General features: G+C 47.3%; 1 protein-coding gene across 4 annotated transcripts in view; it reads left to right on the plus strand.

Moving 5' to 3' along the window:
• The window catches only part of LOC119466567 (uncharacterized), a 293,541-nt gene that overhangs the window by 224,094 nt on the left and 48,145 nt on the right, over positions 1 to 21,302 (plus strand). For all 4 annotated transcript variants that reach the window (XM_037727091.2, XM_049657419.1, XM_049657420.1 and 1 more), the window contains 4 exons: positions 9,404 to 9,604; positions 9,997 to 10,188; positions 10,379 to 10,509; positions 18,071 to 18,345. In XM_037727091.2, the coding sequence (XP_037583019.1) occupies positions 9,404 to 9,604; positions 9,997 to 10,188; positions 10,379 to 10,509; positions 18,071 to 18,345 (799 nt within the window). The remainder of the gene's footprint in view (positions 1 to 9,403; positions 9,605 to 9,996; positions 10,189 to 10,378; positions 10,510 to 18,070; positions 18,346 to 21,302) is intronic.

Below are 21,302 nucleotides of genomic sequence, written 5' to 3' on the forward strand. Positions count from 1 at the left end.
GGGAAAGGGAAAGGTTGGCGCTATCTTCTGCAGCCCTTGGGGGAGCACGGCTCAGCGCCAAACTACCAACTGCCTCACTCCTCCTCTCCACCTCGCTTCCGCTATGCTGCGCGATGATATTTTTATACTCTGCTTTCACTCTCTCTCAGGTCTCTCTCTCCCCCAGCTCGGCGAAGGAATGGTCATTATTGACCCTTTTCGCGGAGCAGTTTGCTCTAGAGGAACGAGATGGCGCTATCGGCGGCGCGCCATACGTTGCCTCAGCGAATGCACCCGAATACGAAACCACTACTGCTTCTACCCTGCTACTATGCGATCAGCTGTCGGAAATGCAAGTGGGTGTTCGCTCATGCACTGTGCCGAATTCATGCTGCAAAATGTGCAACGATAAAGGCGTTGTTACGATAAATGTGCGGTAGTTAGCTGCAAAAATAATGATTCGCATAATAATGAATGGAATCAACCTGTGTCGCCGCTGCCACATAAGGACTGCCTGTGTTGTCGGCCCTTCGCGATGCACGGCTTTCCTTGGGGATAAAAAAGGATAATTCATCCGCCAGCGCTGTATAGCTAACCTCCAAAGAAAGGACTTCAACTCCGCAACGTCAGCACTTGAGAGTTAGTACCGCTCGTTACAAAAGGAAGTAACGCCACTTACTGGCATAGTAAGTTTCTCGCACGTTATTTACACACATCTACCCCTTATCGCACGCAAACTTACACGCACCCTATCGCCAACGTATCAATAATAAGTGAATGTGCGCACACTTGAATCAATGTGCTGAAGCGTGAGTGACGGCGACTACACCAAGACATGAATGTTGGAAGCTGAATGTTTCGTGACGGTCCACAGAGTAAGCAATGGACTAGCGATAATACGTCTTTGCTACAAGCTACCACAAAGTACAGAACATTTACATTCCAAGATTTGTGCGCAGCAAGAACAAATCTATCGCAGCAGAGCACACCCGCGAGCGATTGGGCTGAAAATAAACAATCAGATGGCCGCACCGAGGAACTTTACTGAGTCGGAAACATGACAAGCCACTGCTTCAAAATGTTTGCCAAATAAAGAACGAAGAGTACACAGATCCCGATTTAATTCATAAGCGGAAAGTTTGGGCAGCTTGGAATACATTTCTGGCCCCGCTTTTAATACAAGCACTGTATATGCTGCTCGCGCCGTTTGGACAAGTCGTAATGAGCTTTGAAAGCACTTACATGTCCACTAAAGCTGTGGTCAAAGCATCATGTCGTGCGCAAAGCCACCGTCTAAGATATGCGTCGAAACAGAGGTTTGCTGCGCTGCACCGGCATCGCGCGCTTGCATTGTAAACGCGGAGGCAACGGCGGCAGCTGAGGCAAGCAATGGACGCGTCACCACGTGATCAAACATGGCAGCGCCCACGGGAGCGCCGGGAAAAGGGTCAATAGCGAGGTTCTCACAGCTCCGCTGTAAAACTCCTGATACAACTTTCTGTTCAATACGCGCTACATAATAATGTTTTCCCGAACGTAAAAGAAGCCCGCGAATAGACGCAAAATTGCCGCGCGATTGGCCGCTCGAGGCACTTTGCGTGTATTCGCGGGCTTCTTTCACGCTCAGAAAAAACGCTTTTATGTAGCACGTATTGAGCAACAGAAAGCTGTTGAAAGAAAGGATCTAGAAAGTTCGATTGGTCGCGGCAGGTGGTGCCGCTATTGTATAAAGTATGTTGCAATGAAAGCTATTCTGGTTTATTCCAATAAGAGGACAGAGGTGTTGCGTTTATAAAGACCACCAAACATAATCAACTGCCGAATGCCATGTCTAACCTAGTATGTTAGGGTCGCTAAGGCCATAGGTCCACCGTGGATGCGATGAAAGTTAGAGCATCTTTGCTTTAATTTCGCGCTTGATCGTGTACTGTCGACGGTGTAAAGTGTTCGAAAAAAATATTCGGATTTTCTAGTTGCGACTGATCGATTCGATGGTCTTATTAGATAGTGACCATTCGATTCGAGGGTCGCATATGGAATAGGACATTCGATTCGGTATTCGCAAATTTCGAGTACCGTATTTTCCGTTGTAGAAGACGCGTTTTTTTCCTTAATTTTTCGTCGGTGCGTCTTATAGAACGCTGCTACCTATCTACGTTTTTTTTTTTTTCGGAAAAACTGCCGTCAAAATCGCGTCCGATGTTATGGCCACGCGAAGCGCGCTGTTTGACTTAATTGCTACGGGTTCTGTGCGCGCTATCGAGGTGCCAGGTTCTTCTTGTGATCGAGTTCCCGAGCGCCTTGCGAGGAGGATGGGGCAGCAACGCAAGCGGTGGTAGGCCGACCGCGAGTCGATCGACCCCGAAATCGTCGCATCTGCAGATCGCTGTCAAGATACGGCGCGCGCCGCTGCGCAAACTACGCAGTTGCTACGAGAGTACAGGCAGCCCCTCCTCCCTCCCGGGCAGCCTTCCCGCTTTCCTCCCTTGTGCGCGATTCGGCTCACCGTCGCACGCTTTCACTTGCACATACAGCATATACGGCGCGCGGGGACGATATGTTATCGCCAATGGACTTTATTGACCCTTTTCGCGGCGATCCCGTGGGCGCTGCCATGTTTGATCACGTGGTGACGCGTCCATTGTTTGCCTCAACTGCCTCCGTTGCCTCCGTGTTTACAATGGATGTGTATGACGCCGGTGCGGCTTAGCAAACCTCTGTTTCGGGAGATGTCGTAGGCGGTGATTGGGTGGGCGACACGAAGCTTTGGCCGCAGTTTCAGAGAACATGCGAAATCGCTTTCGGAGCTGATTAAGCTATGTCCAAACGGCGCGAGCAGCGTATATGGTGCTTGCTCTAAAAGCAGGGCTAAATATGTATTCGAAGCTATCCATACTTTGCACTCATGAATTGAATAAGGATTATGCTGTTGTGGTCTTCGTTCTTTATTTGGCAAATATTTTGAAGCAGCGGCTTGTCACGTTTCTGACTCAGTAAGGTTCCTCAGTGCGGTCACTATCTGATCATTTTCTGCCTAATCGCTCGTGGGTGTGCTCAATTCCGTCAGATTTGTCCTTGCTGTGCACAAGGCTTGAAACGTAGCTGTTCTGCACACTGTAATACCTTGTAGCAAATGCGTATTATCGCTAGTAACTCGCTTACTCTTGTGAACCGTCACGAAACATTCAGCTTCGACCATTCGTGCGTTATCGGTGCAGTACCGTCACTTATTTGGCGTATATAGTGCGCATATATTCAAGTGCGCGCCCATTCACTTATTCTTGATACGTCGGCGATAGAGTGGGCGTGTCTTCCTGCCATTTGGGATAGATGCGTATAAATAACGTGCGCGAAGCTTACTATGACAGGAAGCGGCGCTACTCCCTTTGTCAGTGTTTAACGAGTGGTACTCACTCTTGCCGACGTTCTGTTGCTGATGCCCTTTCTTTGAAGGTTAGCGATACAATGCTGGCGGATGAGCAAATTTCTGTATCCTCGAGGAAAGCCGTACATCTCGAAGTGCCGGTAACACGTTCGGACAGTTGCAGCAGCGGTCCGCGAACTTGGCCACACAGATTCATTCCATTCCTTAACATGCCAGTCACTGTTCTTGCAGCCAACTACTGCACACGATTTCAATCCGCATGATTCAATCTAGCATGATTGGAGCACAGTGCGTTAGCGAAAATTCAGTTGCATTTCCGACAGCTGATCGCACAGAAGCAATGTAGAAGCAGTAATGGTTTCGTATTCATGCGCGGTCGCTGAGGAGACGTATGGCGCGCCGCCGTGAGCGCCATCTCGTTTCTCTAAAACAAACTGCTCCGCGAAAAGGGTCTATACAGCCGACGAACAGGGCTTGGTACAATTGAAGAAGAGACGATTCCGACGGGCCCCATCTTGCTCCTGCCACCACCCGAAGCACAAGGACAAAACTCTTCAGTTTTGACTTAAGTGCAGTGACGTGCCTTGACCAGAATAGTTTACGGTCGATGGTTACACCAAGGAACTTGCGGTGTGTTACATAAGGTATCGTTGTTGCTCTAACGACTATCGGGTATTTAGTCATTTGTTTGCGCGTGAAGGCAAGCACTGCACATTTTTCAATTTAAAGTGTGAGACCTTGACGTCGTAAGTATACGTGGCTGTAATTGTGTAATTGTAATTGACGCATGGCGCGCCGCCGTAAGCGCCATCTCGTTTCTCTAGAACAAACTGGCCCGCGAAAAGGGTCAATACGGAACATCGCGGCAACCACGACGGCAGAAATGCGCCTAGAGTGGAAATGTATGGCACCCATACTCTTGCGCATGACCCGCGTTCACGCAGCGAAACGTCACTGTACCTTTTTTTTAAATCGCTTACCGAAAGAACAGGTGCGTCTTGTATACCGGTGCGACTTATATGTTTTTTTTTTTTTCGGAAAAACTGCCGTTTTGAGGGGGGTGCGTCTTATACAAAGGTGTGACTTATAGAACGGTAGTCGCTCATCCCTAATAGATAAAGCAATTGTACGCAAGAGTGATGACGATTATAGTTCAGGGACAAGATAAGTCTCAAAGGGTGTAAAATTTCACTAGAGAGTATCGTACGTGTGCGCACGCGCAGAGTGCCACGTGCGTCGCGCTATACCTAAACGTCTCCTTATCAGCGTACCTTGTATTAGATGTGTTTCTTGGCACATATGCATCAGGGAAAAGAAGCAAAGAACCTAGTTTCGGAATCTATTTCTGCTGCCGCGCCAGAAGTGTATCCGTTTTCGACCGCCGAGTCGCTTCCTCGTGCGCTTGCCTTCTTGCCGCCCAAGACCCTACCGTCTTCGCGACCGGCGTCACGCCACAGGTCCCCTTCCCGGTCGCGTTGTCACCGCCGACGCCTGTCGCCGGTTGGCTGCTGCTGCTGCCCGTTGAACGACCTTGCGCCCCGTCTCCCTCTGCTTTGCGGAAAAGAAAAAAAAAAAAATAAGGGCGTCGTTTGGAAGGGTTTCTTTTTTCTGCTTCCTTATTGAAGCATACTAATGGCTGCCGCTCGAAGCGCGAAGTCTGGCGTTTCGCGAGACTTGCACGAACGCGCTGTTACAGCGGTAGTGTAGCTGACGCACGCATAGTGTAGTTGTTAGTAACAGATTGGCGTGCTGTTTTGCAGTAAATATAGAATGGTTCAGCTCGGTGATATCCTCTAGCAACCATCCGCTGGTGTAACCTGCTCACACTCAGCGTGCAGCATGTAGCGTGCGTGCGCCTGACACAGTGAACAGGACCGGTAACGGCAAGAAGTAACATGGTTAAAACGTTCCATTTGGATGCTTTAGCATGCCCTTACCGTCTTGGCCAGCTGCCGCGTACCCAAAGGTAATTATTGCTGAGACTGCGCTCTATAAGATTCTTTAACATCTGTAATCGGTTTGCTCTAGATTGCTTTTACCACGGAGACATATACTTTAAAATGACTTCAGCTAACAATTAAAGTCAAGTAATTATGGAAGTTAAAATACCTAAATTTTAACTGAAGAAATAATCATCATCAACCCTAATATAAGACCTCAAACCTGCTATGTGAATAGTTGCTAACAGTTTCTAGAATTGCAAAAAAGCTGATGCTGTTAATATCGCAGAGTAATAAGTGTCAGCCAGTTTTACCCACAAAACCAAAACTGAAATGCCAAACAGTGCAACTTTCATGCCCATAGCACACCCCCGTTAGTGATGCGACGTGTCCACTTCGCCATCGGGCAAGCATGAAGCAAAGATAGACATTCTGTCGGCCTTGTCATGACTTCACCATATATAACTTCACCACCACCACGACTTCACATCTTCCGTGTAGTACCTATAGGAGCATGTGCCCTCCTGCCAAAGCTTTCCAAGATCATCAAATACAGCCAACAGGCAATGAAGTCAGGGAATGCGTAGAGGTGTAATTATCTGGGGTTGAAATTACGCGATGGTCGTGGGTTTGTTCCCCACCGGCGACAACTTATCTTTTTGCCCACACTCATTTCCCTTTCATTATCTTCTTCATTTTAATTTCAACTGCAGCTAATTACTCCTATGGTTTTCTTGGCTTGATTAAAAATCCAGCAGATTCCATGCCTGTGGGAATCGATGTTATGTGAAGCAGTGTGCAGGGAGCCTACCAGGTTAACGAAACGACCATGAGAGCACCAAGATGTAGGCGGCTGTTTCATGACCTACATGACACGCATGTCATGAGTCCTCAGGAGTCCTTTTAGCTATGCCTAAGATACCTTAAGGTGAAAGACTGAGTCATGCTCATGACTATGACTTCGACCATCAACCTTTAGCCTTTTCCTTCACTTAGTACCACATCCGAACCCATTCCATTGGTTTTTGAGTGTTAATCTTTTCTCGCTGAGTCATTGTCATTTTTGCTGAGTCATGGTTGTGACTGACTTCGTCCATCAACCTTTAGCCTTTTCCTTCTCTAAGAACCCACTCCATTGGTTTTTGAGTGCTAATCTTTTTTTGCCGAGTCATTGTCATTTTTGCTGAGTCATGGTCACGACCATGACTTCTACCACTATCCTTTAGTGTTTCCTTCGCTTAGTACCTACGTGAGTGCTAATCTTTTTTCGCCGAGTCATTGTCATTTTTGCTCAGTCATGGTCACGACCATGACTTCTACCACCATCCTTTAGTGTTTCCTTCGCTTAGTACCTACGTCGGAACCCATTTCAGTGGTTTTTGAGTGGCAATCTTTTTTCGCTGACTCATTGGTATTTTTTCTGAGTCATGCTCATGACTATGACTATCCTTTAGTGTTTCCTTCACTTAGCACCCACGTCCGAACCCATTTCAATGGTTTTTGAGTGTTAATCTTTTTCGCTGGGTCATTCTCATTTTAGGCGGCTGTTTCATGACCTAAATGACATGCATGTCATGACCTATCATTTATGTTCGTCATACACTCTTGTCATACTATGCCAATTTTGGTACATACCAAGTTAACGATACCACCATGAGAGCACCATCACGTATGTGGCTGTTTCATGACCTACGCGACACACAGGTCATGAGATTCATGTCAGGACCTACCATTTATGTTCCTCATTTTAGGCAGCTGTTTCATGACCTAAATGACATGCATGTCATGACCTATCATTTATGTTCGTCATACACTCTTGTCATACTATGCCAATTTTGGTACATACTAAGTTAACGATACCACCATGAGAGCACCATCACGTATGTGGCTGTTTCATGACCTACATGACATGCAGGTCATGAGATTCATGTCATGACCTATCATTTATGTTCCTCATACACTCTTGTCATACTATGCCAATTTTGGTACATATCAACTTAACGAAACTGTTGTGAGCGCAGGAAGACGTAGGCGGGTAGATAGATAGATATTGTCAAAGTTACAAATGTTCGCCAAGAAATGCATCGCATTAAAAATCTGTGCACCATTTGTCTCCCTTCTTCTCATTCAAGATATTCAAAGTGGCTTAAGCTACAACCTGCAACATTAAAATTCTGTTCAGTCTACATACAGTGCTTACTGTACCTCTGCAAAGCTATCGGGGAGGTCATATTGGGCTAATTGGATCACTCATTCAGTAACTTTTGCTGTTCTGGCTCTAGAACTAGTTGTCAGAGCGAATTTTTACAGCAGAGTTTTTCTATGCTGAGAGATGATCCTGTTGATTTTGTGTTAAAAAAGCAGTATTGTGTCATCCAGTGTCATTAATTGAAACTGTCGTGCATGCACCTCTGCTGACTAATTGATATTGGGTGATTGAATCAATCAACTTGTTTGTTATAACTTGACAAAGCAATACAGGAGCTATACAAGGTATCCTTCTTGAGGGCTACACATTCACATATTTTTATGTATGGGGAAGCTCTTCAGTGTGCCTACCCAAGGCCCAGCACACGAGTGTCTTTGCATTTCAGTCTAGTTGTAATGTATCTGTGGTCAGGTAGAATTGAGCCCACAAGTCTGTGCTCATCATCGGAATGAGCTACCATGGTGGACGCACCTGTGGTGAGCACATTGGAAATGCGTCGGGCTCATCTGCTTCTCCTTTAGGGCGCAGCTCTTCTTAGGTGCATGTTCCTGCGTTGAGCGTCGGCGTCCCTCGGCGTAATCGAGTTAACGAGCACAGCGAAGGATGAGAGAGCGAAAGCGGAGCGCAAGCGGGGGATGAAAGACAGCGATAGTGAAGAGAATGCGAGGAGAAAAGTGTAGGAAGTGGTTGCATGAGATGGAAAGCGGAGGAGGAGGGTATCGCGAAAGCATGAGAAGAAAGGCGTAGTGCCGGTGCAAGACAGGCTCTGCGACGACGACTGCTACAAGATGGTGCCAGAGTAGCGTGCCATCTTCGGTCGTTCACCGAAGACATCATCAATAAGGCATGCGGGCGCGTCCACCGATACCATGTATGGAAACAGCGCTGCATGAGCAGAGGTCGGTGCAGCGGCTGCTGTGAATCCCGCCTACACGTAACCCATGTGCTGCCTCTCGTGATCTCCTGATTAGTGAGGCAGTCGCGCCACACTTCACTCTGTTTGCAATGTGCCGCACGAGACAGATTGTCCACATCAGCCGTGCTACTCACAGCATTATCTTCCTAATATAAACCGTGTACCTGTACAATAATAAAAATATTGACACACGAAATGAAAGCACGTTTCTAGCTGTGCTTAAATTTCGCATTAGGGAGTATTGTAATCGTCGGTGAATTTTTTAAAATGCGAGTAGCATTCTTGGCCTACTTCAGCCACTTTGGGTCTGCCGTCTGTCTGTCAGCCTCTTTGCGGCGCTCTTCAATGAAAGAAAAATCCTTTAAAATTTCTCCGGTGCTGGGCAGAATCGAACCCGCGTCACACGTTTTTGAGTGCAGCAGCCAGACACTTTAGCACTGCGCCACCAATGCCTGTGAGCATCAAGGGATCAATTCTCAGCGTTAGCACGCACTTGCGCATCACGCATCTGGGAGGCCACACAAAAGAAGGGGGATTTCGCGCATACCTCACGGGCATCCCGCTAGATGGCGTAGCATGTCCAGAGGGAAGCGTGCGAGAGGAGCCCGTCTGGAGTACATGGCTCATGCATGACGCATTTTGGTGGTGGCAATACAGTGTGTTCATTGCTTGAATGTTAATCTCATTAACGTCAACAGTCATCGTAAAATGGGCCCTGCCGACATCGTGATTTGACGACATCGTTTCCCTCACATGTCTTTTTTTTTAAATACAATTTCTTACGCCGCTTCGCACCCCCCGAGGAGCACCTCACTACAGGGTTGCGCAACCCAAGTATGAGGGCCACTGGGCTAATTCATGGAGTCGTAGTCTCCCTCTCCCTGAAATTCGGCGGCTTCACTGAATGAAATGAAGTTGTTTGGGAGATGTTGGCTAAACAGTGGCCACCGTTATCACTTCTTCCCCAATTGTAGGAGCTGCTGGACCTGGTATCTGGCCTCCAGTCAGCCATGGCGGAGGAGCAGCGGCGGTTCGATGCCCTGGGACTGCAGCTCCAGCGGCTGGGCGCGCAGGGTGGCGATCCCGAGGAGCAGAGGGCATTGTCTGCTGCATTGTGCGCCTCACAGCTTCGCCTTGCGCGGCTCTGCACCCGCAACATGCGCTGTTTCGCACAGGTATTTATGATCGAGCACTCACCAATGTGCCATAATTCTCCAATTAATTTCATGTAATGATATCTGTGTACATGTCCCCTGCCCACTTTTGACCTCTGCAGAACTTTGTGAAGATGCCGTCATTCTTTCTTTTTCTAAACTCTAGACAGAGACAGCGACTAGGCATATTAAAGAGAGGCATGCAACACTCTTTGAACAAGCTGGCCTGGTCACTTGATAGTGTCATGAACTATTGAGCATAACATTATCTCTTTATTCGCAGCTGGCAGCCTGCAGTTTCATTCTGAATACTTCCTTCAGCCTAAATACTTTACCAGCCTAAAGTTATTTAGTGATGCTCTTTGGCATCTGTGTAACCTCCTTCACTTGCTTGTCTGTTCTTCTGAGTGCAGCAAGCTATCCAGAAGAAGGAGGGTGAATCTCGCACCACTGGCAGCACCAGCAGCAGTGGTGGTAACAGGAGTGTTGGCAGTGGCGGCAGCAGCAAGCGGCTGCGGGAACCTTATCGCGACCAGGTCACCACCGAGCTCTCAACATCACCGCTTATCCGGCGGAACCTTCTCGACATCTCTGACTTTGATGAGGTGAGTGGTGGCAGTTATGCATCAGCCACATGGGGAAGTTGCCTCTCATTTCCTCTCACAAAAGACAGTAAAAGAATTCTCATTGTGAACAAACCAGACAAAAAGCATGGGATTTAATATTTTGATTGTCAGTATATATATTTAATACATATATGTATATATATAGTGGTGTGTGTACATTTCTTTGCAGGTGGAAGCAGCCTTTTCCTCAATGATGGAAGATGGTTCTTCTTCCCAGGAGGTTCTCTCCACACCTTTTTCCGCACAAGAGGAGAATCATGCTGACAACGACTATGACCCGAAAGATTTTGTTGTGCACAGGTAAGCCCTCTCGACCTACCGAGGCTACCGTGTATACTTGTGTATAAGCCGCACTTTTTTTTTAATGGTGCGCGGGTGTGAGTTATACACAAGTCATGTGTATAGCTACACATTAACACATCATATAGTGCCACTGCTACTACTGTATAGAGTAGTGCAACAACTGGTGGCAAATTATGAACATATTATTTAACTGTTCATCGCCGCTTTCGTGCTTGTGACTGTTGGATGAGCTCAGCTCATCGGCGTGCTCCCAAAGCTGATCATCGGCGTGCTGTCCATGGCATTTGATATTCCTGTGACTATAAAGCTCTTTGCGATGGTGTCCACCGACAACAAACACTATGTATTGACAATCCGCCATGTTCATAATTCAGAAAGCAGACTTGCCGAAGAGGCGATCTCTTCAGTCGCCACATTGAAGTTTTTCCATGGCTGCCTGCAGCCATCCGCTCGGAGTTGCACTGGGGAAATTCTGTCTTAGATGGCCAGTTTACACAAACTTCAGCACCTTCAGACGACTACAGCACGCTTGTCAAGCCTCCTGCATTCATGGCCAAGTCCCTTTGAGAGTTGGCTGGCCAGCCTTCACTCGCTCTTTTAGATGCCCTCTAAAACTGTTAAAAACAAGGGCTTTGTGCCGTAGTAGGCCTCCGGGTCAGTTCTGGCGCACTGATTTCACCCAGTCTACGGCCAACTAGTCGGACATCCATCCTTTTCTTGAGCTGAGCTATGATACCCTGGGGGAACTCCTCTTTTGGCAAAATCATTGTATTAAGCACCATAGGTTAGAAGCTTCCTTTCATCAGCGGTGATATAGGAAGCATCACTGTGCATCTTTGCCTTTCAGCACCAGTCGTGCGCACGGAGACACTTGTTGCACCTTTGCTTCAACCAAGCAATTTTCTGGTGCATCGAACCAGACGGGGGTCTGGCCAGCATTGCCAATCTGTAACAGATCGTAGTCATGCTCCCTCCAAAGCGTCTTGACAAAGCGATGCAGTTTCACTATTTGGTCCTCGTATTCAGCTGGCAACTTCTGGCATAACGTCGTTTGATGGCAAACTGAGAGTTGGTGCTGGTTCATAAAATGCTGAAGCCAATCTCGACTTGCTTTAAAGTCCACAGGTGCAATGTCTATGTGCTGAGCGATAGTGACGCCACATAGCCGTTGCTCATAGTGGGGGTAACATAGTCGACAAGGTTCTCTTCAAGTTTTTCGAAAACTTGCATTGCTTCCCACGGACAGCCTTTCCGGTTTGGGTGGTCTTGGTGAGGTCTTACGTTTGTAGACACCAGCAGCACGCACACTTTTTGTAGATGTTGAACTTGCAACGAGCCGCCGATTTACCCTGTTCTTCAGCATAATTTACAACTTGGAAGTTTGAAGCCCGCAGTGTAGCACCGTCTGTGCTTGCCCATTGCTTTCACTTGTTTGCGTTCGAAAGCACACAACACAAGACTCCGCAAGCAGTGCACATACTTCCAAACCACACACCAGATACCGTATTTACTCGAATCTAGGCCGACTCCGATTCTAAGCCGACCCCCCAAAAGTTCGAAGTCCGAAAAAAAAAAAAAACTTACCTCGAATGTAGGCCGAACGAAAAAGCGAGGACAGCATTCGCAAAATGAATCACCATTTATTAAATTTGAACATGCCGAGCTCATTCTATGTCACCATCGCTGCTAGCCTCGTCGCTATCTTCCTTACTGTTGACATCTTCAAACAGTGCGCTATATTCAGTACCATCCAGCGCATTAGAGATGCTGCATTTTTGGAAGGAGCGCACGTTGCGGCGCACGCAAAAACCATCTCCCGTGGCCCCCTCCAACGACAGACCGATGCCGAAGTTCCGCCCGGTTTGAACGTTTGACGATGCCTCTACGGCTAGCACAACTACCGCATTTACTCGATTCTCACGCTTCCTCGATTGTAACGCGCACCCGTTTTCCGCGAGGAAAAATTTGGAAAAATAGATTTCCTCCCGATGCACTGATGTTGCGATGAATAAAAAAAGTCGCAGTTTCGCCCGAAAGGCGATGCATCGAATGCGGTAGCAAATTAGTACACCGCTATTAACAAGCACGGTGTCACGCGCGCTCAAGCAAATATGAACGCACCTCGCTCGTTGACCGCGGAAACGAACTGTCAAAACGCTGGAGACGAAGCGCGCCTTCGTGCTAGCATGCCTCTCGCTTCAACGCGGCGAAAACACGGCGCGCGGCGGACTTTACCAGTCGCAGATTGCTTTCAAGATAGGGCCAAGCCTGATCGTATCGCCGGAGTGGATCGTCGCAGATTACGTCCTGCTTCGGTCCACTGAAACCGTTCCGCATTGCTTTGCTGGCGAAAATCCTCTCCTTCTGTTTGCGCCAGTCCCGCTCGCAAGTTTCGGATTCTCCGAACGCCCGTGATGCGGCCCGATTTCCGTCCGTCTCCGCACAGATGATCACTTTCCTTTTAAATGCGGCATCATGATGAACTCGGTACTTCATGCTGATAGAGCAGACGCTGAGAACGTGAAGACAGACGGTAGACTATTGCCTAAGCACGTGTACTGCAGCACACGGAGGAAGCTTCCGCATGCTACGGTAGCTAGGCACGACGCGCGTGCGAGGCGGCCATTTTGAAATGCCGACGCAGATTTAGGGTCGTGTTGAAAGTGCGCGTTAGATTCGAGTAAATACAGTATTCGTTTAGAAAGCGGCACTATAGTGGCATCGCCCATTTGGTGCCATTACGATAACGCCACACCGCGCGCCGATGCTGCACCATACCGATACTACCGATACGACGCAGGTCAAAATGGCAACGTCGCTCGTGTACTTCAGCTGGCTACTGGCGCGGCTAGTAGCGGCTGCGATACTGACTTTTCTAGATGGCGCTAACTATGCACCATATTTATCAGTTTCAGTTAAAAACTGGCGCGTTTTTTAAAATCCTCGAATCTAAGCCGACCCTAGAGTTTCGTGTGTGATTATTTGAAAAAAACTATCGGCCTAGATTCGAATAAATACGGTAATAAAGACCAAATGGCGCTGGCAAGTTGCTGTGAAAAAAAAGACAGAAGCAGTGGAAGTGTCGTGTCGCACAACAATGATGATGATGATGATGATGTGCAACAAATGGCAAGAACTAGCTGGTGCCATCTTGTAGCATTTTGTGAGAGTGAGCCCTTGGTGGTGGGTGAAACATTGGTTTTAGGTTCCTTTATTATTTAAAAAGAAATTTTGCATCCCAAAGGGGGAGTGCGGGTTATACACGACAGAGGCTTAAACTCAAGTAAATGCAGTATTTGTCATGTGAGAATAAAAGCGGGTCAGAGCGCGTATAGTAAGCATTCTCCAGCCATGATTCATTGTTGGCCAATGTTGTGAGTGCATGGCAGGCTTTCATGGGACATTTGAAAGCTTACACATATCGTAGCTTAGCTTTATCCAGTATTGATTAATCATTATCTTATATCCAATGCGATATTGTTTATGATGGCTTACTGTTATCTCTGAAAAGTATATAAACAGGGGTACTGAGACTTGCTGGGTAACAGAAATTTGAGAGGAGGCTAAGGATCATGCAGTGAGTAATGCAACAGAAAAGGATAGGCGTATCGTTATGATACAGGAAGAAATAATACTTATGGGTGGAACTGATATTCTAGTTAAGATTAAATGAAAAAAACTGTCAGCCCTTCCACTGGGGTGGAGATGGAAGACCAGCGAAGCTGTACTTCGGTGGGAATTGGTCGCGTGTTGCCGATCTCGGGGGCGTGCAGGTGTTATGAGAGATAGGGTTGGAAAATGCATGGCAGCACAGCCAACAGATTTTAATCACACACAAACCCAAAACTCAAAATAAAATTCACTCAGACTAAAACACACTGAAGGAATAAATACTAACAAATGTACAACCTAATGAATAGCCACTAAACACGTCCTTAATTACGCCTACATTAGTTCTTGGCGTTTCCTCCACAAAAGTCAGGCAACCCTAGCCTCAGACTGCAACGCTACAAGAAGAGACCGTTCTTATTGACTTTTGCCGTCGCACGTATTTTCCCAGTCCGAAGCATGTCGGATCTTCCTTATAGTCGGTGTTCTTTCCGACTCCGTAAACGTTGCTGCCTTGGTGTCCGCCAGTCGACTCGTTCGTCTCAGATACCGGTGTCCTGAACTCCGTTGGTGACGTGGCACCTAGGCCCAACTGGTTAGGCCTAACGCCGGGATACGCCGCAACTTCTTCTGTGAGTTCCGACGTGGAGCTCCGGTGACCATAGAACGTGCTGATCTGCCGATGAAGGGGTACCCTTCCCGGAGTGCCCGGTTCTGCCGTGAGAGGCTGCAGCCAGTCCAAGGAGCCTCACTCGAACTTCGCCTAGGTCGATGGCTGCACCCTGGCCTGCCAGGGTCACGGACTCGACCGAACCTCCAAGGCTCCTGTCACCAGTGCGGTGCTGACAATGCGATCTTCCTGGCCCAGAACCACGTCGATAATCCCAGCTCAGTGTCTCTTCACCCTCGATTACAGCTCGGGTCACGCGCCTCGAGGTCTCGTGCCGTTCGGAACACTTCATGCCATCGTCCTCTTCTTCTTTTCTCGCGCCGCATGTCTCTTACTCATGACAGAATTATGTATTTCCAATTATGACTATTAAGATGTGATGGTGTAATTGGTTATTTGAACTAATAAAGAATGAGATATATATATGTTCTGGTGGTTTTCATTTAATTAGTGACCACAGGGACCCTGGCCTATGGTACCCCGCCATAGGGTGTACAGCAAAGGTTGGCACGTTCTTCATAAACACGTCACCAACGCCGCACGCGTTCAGTGCGAACGCGGGCAAAACGCCGCCGCCGTTGACAACAGTTCTGCGCATTGCTGGTGCTGCTACATGTTCAAGTTTATACAGCTCCTCAGAATTTGGGAATGACAGCCCATAAACAAATGTCATGAAACAAAACACCAGCAGCGCATGCCTTTTATGTTAAATCTTCTCAGACTGAAATATTAAAACTGCAAAACAAAATGCTCGGTCGCAAGATACGCGTTTGGTGCCGCAGCTAAACGTCGCCTCCCCTCCCGTCCCCCCACGGCCTTTCGCTCGACGGAAGAAGTCGTGTTTGCTCTCCACGGTGTGTTCGCTCCCCGTGAAAGCACATACAGCATACAGCTAATGAGAGTTTTTTTCTACACCCGGACACGATCATCGGAGACAGAGCCCTTAACGGCTTCACTATAAAAGCAAAGTTGGGCAGCTCATTAATGCCTAGGGTAGATATCCAACGCCATTGATTTTCTTCACAGTATTTGCCTTTAAAGTTAGCCTTGCTGCGATACAACTGTGTTATGCATACTAAGCGGGGAACGGTGCCAGTGTTATGGGACATATAGCACGTTTCCTTAATCTACACATGCACATGCGCCATCTTTGGTCACAGTACGAGCATCGAGATGCCTAATAAGTTTACCGACACGCATTCAAAGTTTTAACACGAAAGTGTTTTATGCTGCGTTTCATGACAGATTTCCGGGAACGGATGTGACGGATGTAAATGCGACGTCAGCTCCAGCGATGCCATCTGCGAGCAGTGAAGCGAAGCACTGCATCGTGACACTAAAAAGCACCGACAGGGAGCGCTTCGGTAGTCACAGCACAGCAAATGATATTTTGAGGCTTCAGAGCGGATTCCAGTGACTTGAAATTGCGATTCGGCCTGAAGAAACCATGCCAAAAGATGCTGGTCCCAGTACTGTGGGAGGTGGACAGCGATGGCCGAACAGGAGGGCTCACTGTGTTCATCGGAAGGGTTCTGGTCTTGAGCTCTCGTAGCGTTGGTCTGGTCCATGGTCGTCTCTACCACTGGAGCGTATGGCAGTATCACGTCCGGGTCACAAAACTGTGGCGACGAGCGACCCCATAGACCCGTAAAGTTTCAGGGCTCTCGCGGGAGAGGACAGACAGACACCCGATCTCTTAGCGTAGCATTTTTAATCTGTCTCACAACGCTAGCCTGTGTCGGTGCCTGCCAGCTGCTCATGCCTTGCGTAGACGCGAGCGTCTACGTAATTCTCATGCGACGCCAGTGCTGCGGCCGCTACACGACCATTACACCATGGACGCATGCACCGACATGCTGCTTCGAATGCCCTTAGCAATTTCTCGGGGGCAAGTCAGTGCGTTGAGACGCCTGGCATGTTTCAACACCGCTCGCCAACAGGACAGCCATGGTCGCCGTCCCGCAAGTCGTGCGCCTTTCGCTGCAACGGATCATGAGTTCATGAAGCAAACATGCAACATCTTCTGTGAAAACCTGTTTCACTTTCGTGATCTACCAATTCCTATGAAAGAGGGATAAACCATAATTTTTTTAGATAGCTCTTTTGTTGGCTCTAAACGTTCCCTTGACAAGTTTTTTTTTTCATTTTTGCCGTCTACCTTTTCACTGGGTTTCCTAAAATACAGATGGTGTAACTCGCTTACTACACCGCCCCTGCATCATGTCTTACCTATGTGCAAACGCTCACGCAACATTTCTGATGGTGTGCGGGTCACCGTCGTCATCGTCTTCTCTGAGTAAGCAAGCAACGCTCGCACAACAATTTTTATGGCACGCGAGTTATCGTTGTCATCGTGTTAATTAAGAGAGTTAATTCAGGCACTCGAACCCACGGCCTTCAGTGGGAGTCGAACCGTCCAGCTTATGTGGGAGCTGAACCTACCACCTTTGGCAGTAAGGTAAGGTTAATTAAGGCAGAGTTAATTAATATAGAGTTAATTAAGGCACTCGAACCCACGACCTTTGGTGGGAGTCGAATCCAGGACATTTGATGTTAATTAGGGCGAAGTTAATTAAGGCACAGGTAATTAAGGTAGCGTCAATTAAGGCACTTGAACCTGCGACCTTTGGTCGTAAAAAACAAGTAGTAAGAAGTAACAACGCATTCGAATGAGAATGTCAAGTAATTTAATGAATGTCTCTTGGGTGTGCAGGCTTTCTCCTTCACCCTCTTTGGTGTATGCTAAAGTGACTGTCAATTTGTTAAGCTTGCATTTTCCTAACAAAAATTCAGTTTTAAGTGTTGGGTTTATGTATGCCTCCCTTCTACTGCTTATGTTCCATCTTGTTGCGCTACAGTTATATGGTGTACCTTTACCAACTCACCGAATTTCCTGTCTTGCTCAATTATTTTGTGACAAAAGGAAGCAGCTGCCAGTGCTTAAGTTGCAGACTTTGATGTGCCGAACTCGCTGCTGTTTATCGCCACAAAGCCGAATGTATTGTTTTAATAGGCCGAATTTGGCACCTCAAAATGCCAACTTAAGCACTGGAAACAACACAAAGCCCACAGTGGCATTTTATAGTCAGAGCAAAGTTACAGTTATGGGGCATTGAGCAAACGAATTACTAAATACTTAAGGACAATACTGATTAACTTTAGCTCAAATAAGATTTGATTTTTTTTTCTAGTACGAACATACGCATCATGGCCAGAAATCAAGGCGATTGCATTGTGGTTTTCCTTGATGTGAAATTATGGTCTGGACATTATGCGCAGAAACACGTTCATCACCACTGAGGACTACCACTCTGAAGACTCAACGCTGCCTGGCAGCAGCCCTCAGCCGCTGGTGCGTGAAGCCTCCAGTGACGCGTCAGACGATGACGAGGGCGACTACCACCTGCGTTACGATGAAGACGAGGAGGAGATGCAGCAGCGCGGCTACGACTCGCGGCACCACTATGCCTTCTACCCAGAGGAGACTGAGCTTGAGGTCATCCCCGAGGAGGACGAGGACCATGCCAGCAACTCTGACTGCTCGGACCCGATGGGTAAGCATCCCCCCCGTAATTCACCGTGGTAGCCCAATATGGCTATGGCACTGGGCTGCTCAGCTCAAGGTCATACGTTTGAACTCTGGCACAGCTGCCACATTTCGATGGGGGTTAAATGTCAGAACGCCTGTGTTCTAGATGTGTGTGCATGTTGAGCCCCAGGTGGTCAAAATTAATCTGGAATCCCCCAATGCAGCATGCCTCAACATCAAACTGTGGTTTTGCATCTAATACCCCATAATTTAATAACTTCATAAAAGGCACTCTTTGAAGGAATGGACGGGGATAGGCAACAGTTCTTGTAGCTACATGTATTTGTTTTGTGAAGAAGAAGATGCGCCTCCGTCCAGCGGCATCGCCAACACTCGGCCCGCTCTGCTCGCGCTGTTGGTCGCTGGTGTCTTTTGGAGACGGTGCTCCACGCTGCCTCGCCGTTCTTGGAACTCGAAGCGTCCTTGAAGGACAGCGTCAATAAACCTCTTCTTAATTTATTGATTTATTGATGGGATCGAAGGAAACCTATTCCTGTGCTATTGTAGCACATTATCACTAAGATATTGTTGTCAACTCACAAAATGTCCTAATTTGAGTTTGCTGCTTTCAGCGCGTACATTCAATGCAGTGTCCTGTTTGCAGGACCAGTCAATTTCCAGCTTGTCTAAGCCGAGAGCTGTGAGAATCAGTGTGCCTTTCACGAGGTCAAAAGGCATGTATGCACAGTATTGTGACATCATTATTGCTGCCAGAATTTTAAAGCAATATCACTGTTGAGTGTGTTCATCTGAAGGGCGGGTACAGGCATGTGAAGAGCACATGCTAACAATACACCTGGCATGCAGGTACTTCTTGACTTATTGCCAAGGTAGGCATGTACATTGGAGCCAACACCCGTAAGAATGACTCCCCATGTCCCACTTCTTGATACATTTTTGTATGAGGCAAGATTGATTACAGTGAAGCAAATACAGTAGAACCTTGTTGATACAATCCCGTTACGTACGATTTCCCTGCGCCAATGTTTGCGATCGAGAACACAAAAAATGACCCAACACAGTTACACTTATTTCTTACCGGTTCATACGTTCCCGGAAAACACAACCTTTTGGCATGAACGTTCAGTAGATCACCAAACTGTGATCGTATGATACATCTTCCAGACGCTAGATCCCACCTAAACAAGAAAAGGTACGAGGCGTGCGCGATCGAGAACAGTAGCTGCCCGTCGCAGCGGCATTCCTGCAATACTCGCCCGCCTATCTCGCGTAAAAACACTGGTGTACACCGAGTTTCTTATTCTGGGGCCGTATTCTGAAACGTGCGAAATTTCGCCTAGGCGAAATCAGCGTGCGCTCTGATTGGCTGGTTGAGCAAAATTGAATGACGTCGGGCTCAACCACCCAATCAGCTCATCCAATTTTGCTAAAACAGCCAAATCGGCGCACGCCTGAAAGCGAAAAAAGAAATTTCGCCTAGGCGAACGTTTCAGAATACGGCTCCTGGTACCAACAAATCTCTTCCCGGATCGTCTCACACCACAGTCACAGCTTTTCCTGCCAACCCTATTGCAATAAGCATCTTCACTTATCCGTTTCACAGCGCGTGGGCCGTAGTGCCACACTGAATGGGCGATAACCCAAATGCGCCGCCATTCCATGCTGCAGGTGGCACAAAAGGAGCGTCATGTATTTCTCTGGTGGCATAGTAGGCATCGTATTCCATTGTTGCCTACCAGCTCGATTTTGTTTAGATTTCCTGTCACAGTCTTAAATCACTACGCAGTAGGAAAGCGGCAACACTTAGGACCTACCAGCTCAACGCGGGTCCGCCTCTTGTGCCACAACGATTTGTGCCATATGGGCACCTGACAACTTCCCACTCGAAGAAGCTGCTGACCCAAGCTGAATTTAAGGAGTGCTAACGTAAGCTTGCTGAAGTATTAAAAACGACGACGGCACGGGGACGACAGAGTGCAGGGACTCTCGAGCTTGGCACGTGTCAGCATCTCGTGCTGCAATAATTCAAGCAATGCCTCACATTACGTAGCTGTTAACTACAGTTCAGTCTGTCAATTTTTTATTGACTTCTAACTATACGTTTTCTTAGCTGATCCGTTTTTTCTTGCATTCCTTTATTTTTTTCCAAAATGTATGAATGAGGTTCTACTTTACAGTGAAATCTCGTTAATACGATCTTCACAGGAACCGGAAAATAAAGCGTATCATCGGAAAATCGTATCATCCAATGTTTTATCCAACCAAATCGTATTATCGGGAAAAGAAAAAGAAATGTATTATCCCGAGAAACGTGTCATGCAGAATCGTATCAATGAGATTCCACGGTATTTGATTCCTCGCAGCTCATAATAGTGTTCTGGTAGTAAAGATGTTAAAATACTCAGCAAATTGCAACTTGAAGAGGCACATTCTAGACACACATACTCATTTTGGCCAGCGGCTTGGCTTGGCTGGCCCACAACTAGCGACCCAACGTGCCAATCTTGTGCAATAACACTGATTGTGCAATTGTGTATTAACAACTGTGGGAATTGTGTGTTTATAACTTTGCGTTTGTCAAGTGCCACATATCAGCATGGCTAACTGCTAACAGGCCAACAAAATCTATGGTAGACATGCAGCTGCCTCATTAAAAACATCATGCTTGCATTTCTGTTTGTGAAATTATTACATTGTGAATTAATAATGTTTTAATAATGATATCATCATGTACAACCTCCTGCATTTTTAACTATATCACGCGGGAACACTATAATATGGTCGTACATTGTCCTGAAGGGAACATTGCATTAGACGACTCTTGCACAGGAGAGTGCTTAGTGCACTTGAGAGTACGTCTGTCGGCCTCGCTGATTATCACCGCTTAAAGGCACTAAAATGATGCGTCATGGACGCTCGCGCAATATAGCTAAAAATGCAGGAGGCTGTACATTTCTAACA

The sequence above is a fragment of the Dermacentor silvarum genome, chromosome 10 (assembly GCF_013339745.2).
Source record: "Dermacentor silvarum isolate Dsil-2018 chromosome 10, BIME_Dsil_1.4, whole genome shotgun sequence".
Lineage (NCBI taxonomy): Eukaryota > Metazoa > Arthropoda > Arachnida > Ixodida > Ixodidae > Dermacentor > Dermacentor silvarum.